Raw genomic sequence first — 11,495 nt, 5'->3', positions numbered from 1 at the left:
TTGCAGGCTAGTTTTCTAAATGAAATATATTTAAATAAATTAAATAATAGCTCTCGTACTCGTAACGTCTGTATGTAAAACGGATACGCATAAACTAGTTTTTTTTTATTTACCATAAATAAAAAATTACGTGAAAACATCTATAATATAATGCACTGTGTGTTTCACTAGCTTATTAATATTGCAAGCATCTCTCGTCTCATTTTCGAGCAATTTGTTAGGCGTTCGTTCAGCAAATGAATCAAATATATACAAATAGGTAGAATATTATAGGCTACAATTAGATCATATAGGGGTAGACAGAATAGAATAGATTATATACAATTCAGAAATAAATATAGCGGTCGCGTGCGCGTTACGAGTCATCTAAAAACGACAACGAGGTTGATTCAGATATCACAATACGTACTTCTTCATCCCTCGTGTTCCCTCCTTTGTTTTGCCAACTTGAAAGGTTCTCAATGGCTTATACTAGAGATACGGATTGGTACTGGTACCATATACAAGAAAATACATGTCCTTTCTTCGCTTTGGGCACAGCTTACGTCTCCACGCTGTTAACACTATACTGCGAGCTGTCGTAGTCGGAGACACTGTCCGACCCATAACCACCGAAGCCAGCCACAGATGGCCTTACACTACTGGTCCGTATGCCATGATCCTTGAGTACGTCGGGCACATAGACGGGGGCCGGGCCAGCTATCTCCACAATGCTGGGACGACGGGTGGCCGCGCATCGTTTGATCGGAGACATGAACATGAACAGAGTCAGGGTTATGGCCAAACTGATGATCAGCAGCAGGAAGCGGGCCATACCATCGTCGCCGCGGAAAGCGCATATCATAGCCATCACAAACACAAGGATAACCACCGAGAACTTGGTCATTGTCACCGCCGTTGAGTGGATCTTGCCACCCTTGCGCGATATCATATTGGAGGGTCCGTATGCGAAGTACAGATTGTGACGATCAACGAAATGCTTCAGGCAGATGTATACCATGGCGAAGGGCATGACGAGCGGACAGAACACGCTGTACACTATCGCGATGGTGAAAACGAGCGTGGTCCACGCGTAGTGGGTGCCAAAGGGAAACTCGATTAAAATGGATTTGCGGATGTGGGGCGTCTCCGCCTTGGAGTTGGCCTTCAGCAGGGACCAAATGTAGACAATCAATTCGGGAAATCGCAACAGCTCCAATGCAGTACCGATAAACGCAGCAGTGATGATGTAGTTGACGTAGAAGGAGCCACGATCCGGCAAGAAAATGCACTGCCAGCGTCCGGTTCCATTGGTGACGCCCCACTCGAGCAGGGCCTGGGCCGAAGTCAATCCCAGCGATGGCAATATCAGAATCATCAGCAGCAGGTAGCTGAAGCACTTGGTCATGATCGAGTAGTTCTGCTTCGAGCGCGTGTAGTGGCCCATCCATTTGTCGGAAATGGCCACAATCACCGGCATCAGGGCGGAGAGCGTCCACAGCATCAGGGTGGGCAGGAATTCGGATACCAACGGTGAGATTTTGCCTTCCGTATCCTTCAGCCAGGGCCGGCTATTCAACAGGTTGACCACCATCACCGGCGTTGTAAGAAAGAACAGGAACAGGAAGAGTACAAAGTTCACGAAAAAGAATTTCAAATACCAATGGCTCTTGTTCACATTCAGGTTCTCCCAGAAAAGGTCGTCCGGCGAGGGGGCGAACATCATCTCCCACTGGCGATAGGTTCCAGGCGTGAAGTGAGTGACTATGTTCTGCGCCTCCTGCACCGTCGACACAGTGAGAAAGGCAATGTCCAAGGGCTCGTTCATCGTGGAGGCACGCAAACGGGCCACGTCTCCGGCTAATTTCCGCTCCTCGCGCTGATAGTACTCGTACGCATTCTCCTTTTTGCACGAGCACATGTCCGGCTTGGCCTGGCAAGATAGATATAATTGCAATAAATGATTATAAGCTGCATAAATCCTTTTACCATTAAAGTGTCCCGGTTCCGATGGTGTTCACAATATACGCGGGCATCGTGTATCCGCTCGTACTCGGCGTTCCGCACATACAGACGGGAAATGTTGTACGCAATGCTGACACTCTCGATGGTCACATCTGGAAACAGCTCCTGCATGTAGTTCCGCACAACTGTCTTGTTGCGATCGCTGGACGAGATGTTCGATATCATGATTGTCCTCGTTGCGGCCTTTTTGAACGCATTGCGCCCCGACGCACGCCGCATGATGAGAACCACCAGCGGAATGTACAGGATGGTAATGATTGTGTGCACCCAGAGCCAAGGAGACTCCGGCGACAGGTTGGCCATCGTTGTCCGGCCAAAGGCATTCACATCGTACGGCGTATCCTTGGGTCCGTTCAGAAAATTGACGGGCAAAATTATGGCCAGAGAGATGAGGGTCACGATAGCCATGACGGCCATCAAATGCTGCTGGAAAGACAAGTAGTGCACTGCATCGGGACCCGTGTGAAGCAAGATTGTCTCTTTCCTCAGCTTAAACGTGATCCAAATCCACCCAAAGAGGCCCTGTTCTGGTTGCACTGGCGACAGGGGCGTGGAGTCGCCGATGTTTTGGGAGTTGACACTTGGTCGCGGGGTCGCCTGCGTGGATGTGCCTGGCTGGGGCTCAACCATGCTGGTCGCTCGCGAATAGAATATCTCGGTCCAGCGTTTCTTGCTGCCATTGCTGTTCACCAGCGCCAAGCGGCCAAAGTCGGTCGCCTGATGCCGCAGCGTTGTGAACAGCAGAATGAGCAGAATCCAGAAAATTGTATTCAGTATCAGGGTCTCTGGTATCCCATTGTAGGCGCTCGTGAAGAAAGACGTGCGGTTACCCACTTGAGAGCAGTAGGATTGGTTACCCGAATCCGACATTGTGATTCGTGCAATGACTGAGCTCACTGAAACACAAAGAAAGTCACAATTAATAGAGTTTCCAGAAGCGATAAAGCCGTGTCGTGCAAGAATCTAAGCTCCAGAGCGGCGATAAGAATACACTTGTGGCAGATGCGCGGCAATTCCCCTCATAATTGGCACTTTCCGTTGCTGATCCATCGTACGTCTTGAGATGTATTTTCTGGGGCTGCTGCTGCTGCACAGATTTATCTTTTCAGGTCAGTGTGTCAGAGTAGCCAAAGTCCATTAAATGATGATGTTTTACAGCCAATCAAGGTAAAGTATCTTTTTAGGAATATAAACGAATAAACTCAAAAACAAACACACACTCTTATATGTCGAATAACGATGTTCTCATGCATTTTGGAGTTTTCAAAATGAGATAATCATTTAAACATGTTTCTTTGGCACACGGCACGGGCGGGCGGGAATTGAGAGATAGCTAGACAAGAGGAAGGGGTGATGGGTGGTTCGGGCGGGCAGGCAACGTATAGTTCGGTTTGTCTGTCTGGTACGTCTACCACCTTCTCTTTTTTTCGTTTTGTTTTGTTACTCGGCGACATGAATCATCGACATTTCATTTTCGCCTTGGCCAGAGGGCACATGAGCGAATACAATTTGAAAACACTGCACAAGTTGAACTTTTTTGCTTTATTACATATATAATTATTTTTAATAGTTAACAGCAGGGCAACTAGTGTTGCGTGTGTGTGAGTGTTTTTGTTATCCACTTTCTTTGGCTTCTTTTATGGCTTTCCCCCCGATTACGAATATGGGTTATATGGGTTTCTGCCACGCTGGCATTCTTGCATACCTTGTCCTCTGAAAACAATTTTTCGTTGTTGTTGGTCACTTTATTGAATTATACATCAACAAAATAAACAGATTGCAGTAGTAGGGTCGTAAATTGTCTGGCACTCCAGTATTGTTGCTCTCTCGCTCTTTCACCATTTGAAGATGTGCATTTTGTTAATTTCGTACTATCGACTGCGGATAGTGCGGTATCATTAGCTATCGATATGTTTTCATTACATTTATATTTAATTTATAGGTGATAATTTAATTAAAACAGAAAATACGAGTAGAATAGGACAAACTAGTCATAGAGTCCTAGTATTGCACTGCACCAGACGTTTTTCTGAGATAAAACCCTATAAAAAAAACTATCGATGTTGCAGCCCTATAATAATTATAAAAATTCCATCACGAGCACAATCGAAGCCTCTCTTTTTTGACCAACAAATTCAAATTTTATCACAGTAAGTTCACAGTTTGTTTTACTTCATTCTAGTTGTTCTTTCCAGTTGCTTACATCGTTCTTTTACACAGCCATCACACAAACAGTTTGCTACAACTTTGATATTAATTTTGGTAAAAATTATCCCCATCGGAAGGCTTACGTTAATTCATTCCAATGGCACCCACACCACCAAAATCGAATCCGTCGTTGCCGGCGCTGGTGAGCAAAAGTCCGCGGGCGGAGCTATCATTCACAATTCAGTTGCTGTCGGGAAGGGCCGTGGTGATGGTGGAGTGCCCGGGGTATGACACGGAGCTGTTCATACCGCAGATTGTCAAAGACCGGATCACCCTCCAAAACATTATGCTGAATAGACGGTGCTGCAGTGAGTCCAGCTTGACCACATACCCAACCGTTCCACCTGTGAGCAGTGGTCCGCCGGTGCGAGCACCGAAGAGGATGATTTCGTCTACACAACCACCACCTGTGGCAAGGAGCACTCCAACTTCACTTTCTGTTCGTCGAATCCGCGCTGCCAACAAAACCGTTGAGCTGACACCAGAGCCAGCGCGTAGCCCAGCAATTCCAACTTCACTTTCTATGCGGCGAATCCGCGCTGCCAACAAAACCGTTGAGCTGACACCAGAGCCTGCGCGTTGCCAAGCAATTCCATTCGAATCCGAGATACAGGACGTATCTCTTCATGTAAACCAGTCCTATTCGAACTCCAGCTTAGAATCCCCTCCTCCGCTTCTGCCGCCTGAAGTGTTGAGCATCACAGACGCGATGATGAGTGTGTCGAGCACACCCAACTTTAATTTGAACGCAAGCCCACCTCTGACAAGCTCAATGCGGGTGAAGCCGCCGGTGCGCACTTACGCGCGTCGTAAGACCAACAATATCGGCAAAGCCAAGACGCCGCCGAAATGGTCGCCGGTGCAAAACAAGAAACAGCAACTACTATCTGCAACGAGGGGTCCAAATCCGAGCATGCATATAGAAGTGCGCAGGCGGAACTTCCTTGAGGACAGACACAAGACTATTGAGCCCTACGACCTGCAAAATACTATCAGCTCGCCTGTTGTCCAAAAGGAAATCATCCAAAGGCAGGTCACTGCCAAGACAAAACAACAGTTTGATGCGCTGAAAATCACTGCCTTCGATCTGCTGACAACGTCCGCCCAAGGGAAGATAGCCGAAGAGTTGGTCCAACAGTTTCAGGAGGCCTGCATAGATAGGCGTTCCTCCACAGTGCCCAACTACATACAGCTGTCCGGCAGCCCTCAGCTGCAACTAGACCACGAGGTGAAGAATTTGCTGGCAAGACAAAAGCGTTTAGATTATGTACATAAAAAGCCATTGAAATGGATGAAGCGCATGTGATTTATTGCCGCTGATTTGTCTACGTTTTCAAAATTTACTGTTTGCCCTTCAAGGCAATTGCAATATGTCTTAGGGTGTAACAGCGCATTAAATGTCCCTTTCATGAAGAAACATATTCTTTCTAGTCCTACTTAGTCGTAGCTAGCCCTACTATATGTACAAATCTACCTAAAGATAATAAATTTAAATAATTATAATTTTGTACGATAAAACGTAATTGTAATTGGGAACCCAAGACCCGGACCAGAGGCCTCTAAGAGCTGCGACAACGGAAGCATGCTTTGAATCCCCGCTTAATAGCTCGTATGTTGTGTACGACCTCCTCCTGTCATAAAGAAGAATCATTAGATCCATTAAACGATAGAATACGATCACTTACCTGCATCAGATTGAAGCACATGGCAATCACGGCCATTCCCAGCAATAGATATACGGCACAGAGGATAAAGCTGACCTCAACTTTGTCCCTATCGGCGGTTATCTATCAAGAGAAAGGTCATAGACTGTTCTTATTTGTATTCGTGATGATCTTACCACTCGGTCGCCTGGCACCAAATCACCAAATCCAATACTGCTGAGCGAGATTAAGCAAAAGTAACTGCCATCCAAGTAGTTCCAGTCCTCCCAGCGACCGAAGAGCAAGGCACCCCACAGAATGTACCTGAAAGAGAAGGAGTGTAGCGTGTTTAAGGGATCTCTGTGTGGCAGCATTTTGAGAAGTCTGCAGCTCTTACCCGACCATGACAAAAATGCAGACTGTCAGAGGGACAGTTATCTCATCCGTGCTGCCGCGTATCTCTCGCTCAATATCCGAATCGGATCCGCTGTACGCCACATCCACGATGCTGGAGCTGCGATAAGAGCTCTTCGTGTAGTCGGTGCTGCTGCTGCTGTTGCTGTTGGTGGTAGAGCTGCTGCTGGAGTAGCTACTGCTTCCGCCGCCACTCTCCATGTGGTGCATTTGGAGCTGAAATTATATGTGTGATGATATCCCACTTGATGAGAGACGATCTCACTCACCGCCCGCGCAAGATGTCGCATCTTTCGTCTCTCCCGTATTATCCGGCGCTTGGCCACTCCAGGACATATGCGGCACAGGCAGACCTTGGAGTAAATCCACTTGAAGGACTTGGCCAGCACATCGCCAATGTTTGAGAGGTAGAGCAGGAACAAAGGCATCCCGATTATCGCATACAGAATGGTCGCCAGCTTACCCCACTCGGAATGGGGTGTTATGTTACCATATCCGATCGTTGTGATGACGGTCAGTGAATAGAGAAAGGCCCCCGAGAAGCTCCATTGCTCCACATCGGGTCCCTTCAGTTGCTTCTTAACAATCGCCCGCTGGTACTCCAGAAGTACGTCATTGACACTAAAAGCGCAGAATAGTCTAGTTTAGTTTATGATTTGCTCAGTTGTTAGCTATATCTCACCGTTTCCTGTAGGCCTTGTGGTCGAAGAAACTAATGTTTTCGGCCGTCAGCTCCCAGATGCGGGTGAGGCACTCCCCGCTGACATTGCGCTCGATGAACCGATGCGGCTTCTCCGACCTGAGTCGCTCGTATTCGAAGATTTCGATGGCCTGGAATATAAAGGCGCCGCCAATCGTGTAGAAGGTGACTAGCAGTATGATGCCCACATTGCTGAACATGAAGGCCGTGAAGTGGCGGCAGTGATCCTTGAATCGTTGAAATGCTGGCTTCTCCTTCCGGCGGAATGAGCTCCGCCGTGAGGACATGTCTGGCCTCGTGCTCGGGTCCGCTTAGCAGCTCGTTTCCGTTTCGTTTCCGATTTCGCTGGGCGTTCCACTGGCGTTTGCTTGGACATGCTTCGAGCCGAGTGTCCTGCGCCTGGCCCCCATTGGCATTGGGCGTTTGGGGAGACGATGGGACCGAAGTAGAGCTGTAAATATACGATATGAGGGCTTGAGTGATGCCCAAAAGGATTTCCTGCACACCTATCGCTAAATATATCCGTGATTACTCGTAGTTTAGCCCAAACACACAAAGTGGTAAATAAACAAAACGCTGGCTATATTATCAAAGTGCTTAGCCTTAGCGGCCATAAATCTTTGCGAGCAATGGACGGATTCGGAACGTACGAATGAGTGTTCATGTGTGTGCCCGTACGAGTATGCTGCCTTGCCTGTACGAGTAGGTGTTTTATTTTTATAGTCTAGTCTGGGATTATCGTGCAATATACGATCTGCAACGCACACTCGTAAAGATCTTGATACATTGTTTTAGTACTGTCCGGACAGAGTTTGGATACCATTTTGCACCTACTCGCAGTTTACGAGTACTTATGTACATGCTATGCTACACAGAATTTCCAGGCGATCAGAGATTCCATTCCATTCCGCATTGCGTAGTGAATTCATGCGTGTGAATATGCGTGCGGATTAATCAAGAGAAAATATTCATATAAATAGTAATAATTAAGCAGGCAACTACGGAATGAATGAAAGAAGGTTAGGTGTGCTTCAAATGAGAGATGAAACGGAGATTCTTGTAATTTCTTAGGGAACGGACTTATCTATTAGAATGTGAAATTTTGGTTCCATGCACTCGCTGTTTCCACTGTTTTCCTCAGTAAGTGGCGCCCCAGGCGGAGTGAGCGAGATATAAAGAAATAGTATAAGCAGCTCTAATATTTGTCATTAAATAGAAAAAGAATAGAGGAGTGAAGGAATAAATTGTACAAGTCATATAGATCTCTGCACAACATACATATGCTGGGTACCAGGTGTGTGTTGCGGCAAGTGCTTTTGCTTGTAATGGATTGTTGTTGATGTTGTAATCGACTTAAAATCAGCAGGCGAACAAAAAAAATTTAGATAGCAGAATGAAAAATCGAAATGGCTCGAGACTGTAAGTACCATCAGAAAATAAAAATAGGAATATTATCAGATTTTTTAAGTAGTAGCTTCCCGGGAGATCAACTTATACTTTTTAAGTTTAAATAAATCTCTGAGGATCGTTTTGGTAAGAGATGCTCATGCACAGGGTATCTTATAGTCGAAAGGATGCCTATGGAGTGCTGCCCGATACATCTTAATGCTATGTGTGTTTGTTTGTTTTTTAATAAATGGCCAACATGAACATGAATTATTGGACTACAATCTTGGCAGCTGGCCTATGGAACAGTCACATCATCTCATCCCAGCCCATGCCATCCCCACGGATCGATCTACTGCTTGTGTGTGGTATTTCAATTTTCTCGCGTGGACGGAGGATGACACTCGTCTACATTCAAGAATTAATGGCGTAGCGATGGCGTCAAATTGGAGAGTTCCTAATGATGCGGTGCGGTACGATTCGTTGTCTGTCGATGCGGTCCGTCGTCTGTGGTAGCGGTTGCCAAACGCCAAAACACCTTTTGTTGCTGTTGTTTAGTTTTTCATTTCGTTGTCTAAGGTTTTATTTAGTGGGTGTGAAATACGAGTTCATTTGAGATTATTTTTATAAACTTCTGCTTTGGACAGCCGCCCCCAGGCCCAGCCCCAGCCCCTAACCACGGTCATTAGTCTAATTTGTGGCCAGAGAAACACTTTTATTGCCGCCCATAGTTTTTTGGGGCAAACGATAGTTTTTGGAGCTGGCCTTGGATATTCAGGGAAATATATTGATATTGATTCTAATACGCATGATGAGTGTCCCCTCCCCCCGACAAGGGCAGGTGAGGCGGCGGGCATAAATTAAAACCAATTTGCAATCGATGTTTGCATTATTTACAACGAAAACATATTGTGTTCGTACTCGTAACTAAAAGAGATTCCGAATTCAAACACAGACTAAAAAACACTGGGAACCGACTCGTAGGGTAGACGGGGGGGAGTCTACGAAAAATACACAAAACGGGACGTGAAAAGAAAAACACATTAGGGGCGGAACCGAGCTAAAAAGCTGCTCCCTGCCAAATGGAATGGCTACGAGCGAGCATGTTCATGATATTCGTAGAATGATTAAGATGATCTCAGAGGAGAAGATACAGGGGAGGTACAGCTCAATTAGGACGATCGGCTCCCGGTCAGTGAAGAGTGCGGCGGAGTGCAGTCGGGTCCGGTTTGTAGTCGGCAATTAAATGGCAATCTTGACGAGTTATTCCGCGATATTTTTGGATGGCAAAGCGCAATGCGCCATCGCTGTCTGGGGTCCATCAGGCCGTAAAGTCAGTTTCTATTGCACAAAATATCTGTTCTGCATTGCGTAGATATTTTAATTATAATTGCTCTTTGAATAGCCTTTCAAGACATTTATGCTGGGGTCTGCTTACCCAAAAATCCATAGATTAGCCGCAAATAAAGATCAAAGCTGAAGACGGCGGAAACTGCTCGCTAATTAATGTATTGTAGTTCTGGGCTGGCCTGCTTTTTATCTCTGCCCCATGGGTCATGGGTATATTGGACTGGTGGAAGATCAAAACAATCGATATACATACTCGTATGATGCTATATCAAGGAAATGGATGCATTGTAGGCGATTAAGCCCCTACTCCGATCAGCATTTTCATTGTTACCTACATATATTTGTTTCTTGGAAGTGGCTCTTTCAACTTTTTCTTGGCCTTCTAGTTAAGAACTAAAATGCGTCATGGGCATCTGGAATTGTTTGGAAAACACTTATGGAAACCGCTTTTCTGTAGGAAACTGAAATGTAAGGACTGCCGCTGAGCGGAATTTCCCTATTTTTACTTTTCCGTAGAGTTCCGAATTCTGTTAGTATTACGTTCCATCTGTCAATCATCTGTCTGTTCGGGGGCTCATTAGACACAGGCTGAGTCACGGTGCAGATCCTTCAGACAGCAGACTTGCACAATTAATTTTCAGCATTTAATTTGCCATGCCAAGAAGAAAATTAGAAACGAAAAAAGCTGCTTAAATATGACAGACAGGCACAGAATGTTAAGTGTCAGCGGCTACACGAGAAGAGATTTTCAAATTTAATTATACCGGACGAAAAGAGCAAAATGACACACTAATATCGCAATACTTACAAGAAAAACAAGAAAACACGTACAAAAACAAAAATAAGAAACCACAACGACGACATCCACGTCCACGCATATTGATGGCCAGAATACTCTGGCCAAGCCACCAACAGACCTGACAGTACACGGACGGACAGTGACGGACGGAGCCAAAATCTGATTTTCGTGCATTGACCGCATACTTTGTGTGGGGTGGGGGGAAATGCGTGTATTGAATGCGTATCGAGTTGAGTGCGCCACCCTCTGCACCACTACACCCTGCACCACTACACCCTGTCGTGATCCTCGCCGTAGCCTCCTGGTAGGATCTCCACCCCCATGCATTCCTATTCCCGCTGCTATTTATCCAAATTACAAACCTGTTTATTATGACAGTTGCCAGAGTCTTTTTGTTCTGGCCCCAACTGCCTGCCGCTGCGCTGGGCTGCGTTCTTCCTTGCCAGATGCTCACCTCGTGCACTCGTGGCCGTGACGTCATGAATGAGAAAGCACCGCTATCTCAATGCTGCTCTGCTCTGTTTCTGTTTCTGTTTCGGTTTCGCTGATCTGATGTATTTTCGAATTGTACATGTAGAACAGAACCGAACAGAACGATGTGAGTATTTATGTTTGTACGGTACGCGCCTCTGCTCTGTATATTATTTTATCAGTGTTATTTAACGCACCGAATGCCTCCGAATTTGGATTGGGAATTCTATTCTATTGGAAATTATTTAATGCTGTTGCTGCACAACAAACCGCACATCAACATTAACATCAGCGTCTTGTATTTGTTTCGTTACTTGGTGTATTTTTAACCGCACATTACTTCATTTCTTTTCACTTCAATTCACTTTCGTGTGCGCGCTGCCGTTGCCGCTGCCAAACCAATTCGACCCGATCCCGGAGCAAGTGCCTCATTCGCAAGCCGCGTGCGCTCTCCTCGACGCTCCGTGGCCCACTGTGGCCCACTGGCTGTATTTATAGACAACATACACAAAGCGCTAAT

The 11,495-nt window shown here is 46.1% G+C and overlaps 3 protein-coding genes across 3 annotated transcripts; 1 reads left to right on the top strand and 2 right to left on the bottom strand.

Moving 5' to 3' along the window:
- Window positions 1-51: 51 nt before the first annotated feature.
- LOC6592769 (CSC1-like protein 2) lies at window positions 52-3,240 on the bottom strand. The gene is made up of 3 exons (XM_002017785.2): window positions 3,225-3,240; window positions 1,969-2,900; window positions 52-1,912 (listed from the first exon to the last, which is right to left on the bottom strand). Coding segments are annotated over exons 1-3 (2,304 nt in total). The 5' UTR covers window positions 3,226-3,240; the 3' UTR covers window positions 52-541.
- Window positions 3,241-4,248: 1,008 nt separating this feature from the next.
- LOC6592791 lies at window positions 4,249-5,534 on the top strand. Its single transcript, XM_002017786.2, has one exon. It carries the CDS (start codon window positions 4,310-4,312, stop codon window positions 5,516-5,518), a length of 1,209 nt encoding a protein of 402 aa, XP_002017822.1. The 5' UTR covers window positions 4,249-4,309; the 3' UTR covers window positions 5,519-5,534.
- Window positions 5,501-11,416, bottom strand: LOC6592792 (TWiK family of potassium channels protein 7). The gene is made up of 7 exons (XM_002017787.2): window positions 10,867-11,416; window positions 6,952-7,420; window positions 6,539-6,890; window positions 6,253-6,485; window positions 6,053-6,179; window positions 5,898-5,999; window positions 5,501-5,843 (listed from the first exon to the last, which is right to left on the bottom strand). Exons 2-7 carry the CDS (start codon window positions 7,254-7,256, stop codon window positions 5,772-5,774), a joined length of 1,191 nt encoding a protein of 396 aa, XP_002017823.1. The 5' UTR covers window positions 7,257-7,420; window positions 10,867-11,416; the 3' UTR covers window positions 5,501-5,771.
- Between the last annotated feature and the right edge of the window lie 79 nt (window positions 11,417-11,495).

This window comes from Drosophila persimilis, unplaced genomic scaffold (genome assembly GCF_003286085.1).
Source record: "Drosophila persimilis strain 14011-0111.01,24,50 unplaced genomic scaffold, DperRS2 tig00000002-arrow-pilon, whole genome shotgun sequence".
Taxonomy (NCBI): domain Eukaryota; kingdom Metazoa; phylum Arthropoda; class Insecta; order Diptera; family Drosophilidae; genus Drosophila; species Drosophila persimilis.
Note: the sequence above shows the minus strand (reverse complement) of the source record. Positions and strands in the feature narration are given on the sequence as shown.

Bases quoted from the DNA above. Each gene is read 5' to 3' on its own strand.
- LOC6592769 (XM_002017785.2), bottom strand. The intron at 1,913-1,968 runs GTAAAAGGATTT...CTATCTTGCCAG, and splicing joins GGAACCGGGACACTTTAATG to GCCAAGCCGGACATGTGCTC.
- LOC6592791 (XM_002017786.2), top strand. From the start codon at position 4,310: ATGGCACCCACACCACCAAAATCGAATCCGTCGTTGCCGGCGCTGGTG.
- LOC6592792 (XM_002017787.2), bottom strand. From the start codon at position 7,256: ATGTCCTCACGGCGGAGCTCATTCCGCCGGAAGGAGAAGCCAGCATTT. The intron at 6,891-6,951 runs GTGAGATATAGC...CTGCGCTTTTAG, and splicing joins CACAAGGCCTACAGGAAACG to TGTCAATGACGTACTTCTGG. The intron at 6,000-6,052 runs GTAAGATCATCA...TTCTCTTGATAG, and splicing joins TGGTGCCAGGCGACCGAGTG to ATAACCGCCGATAGGGACAA.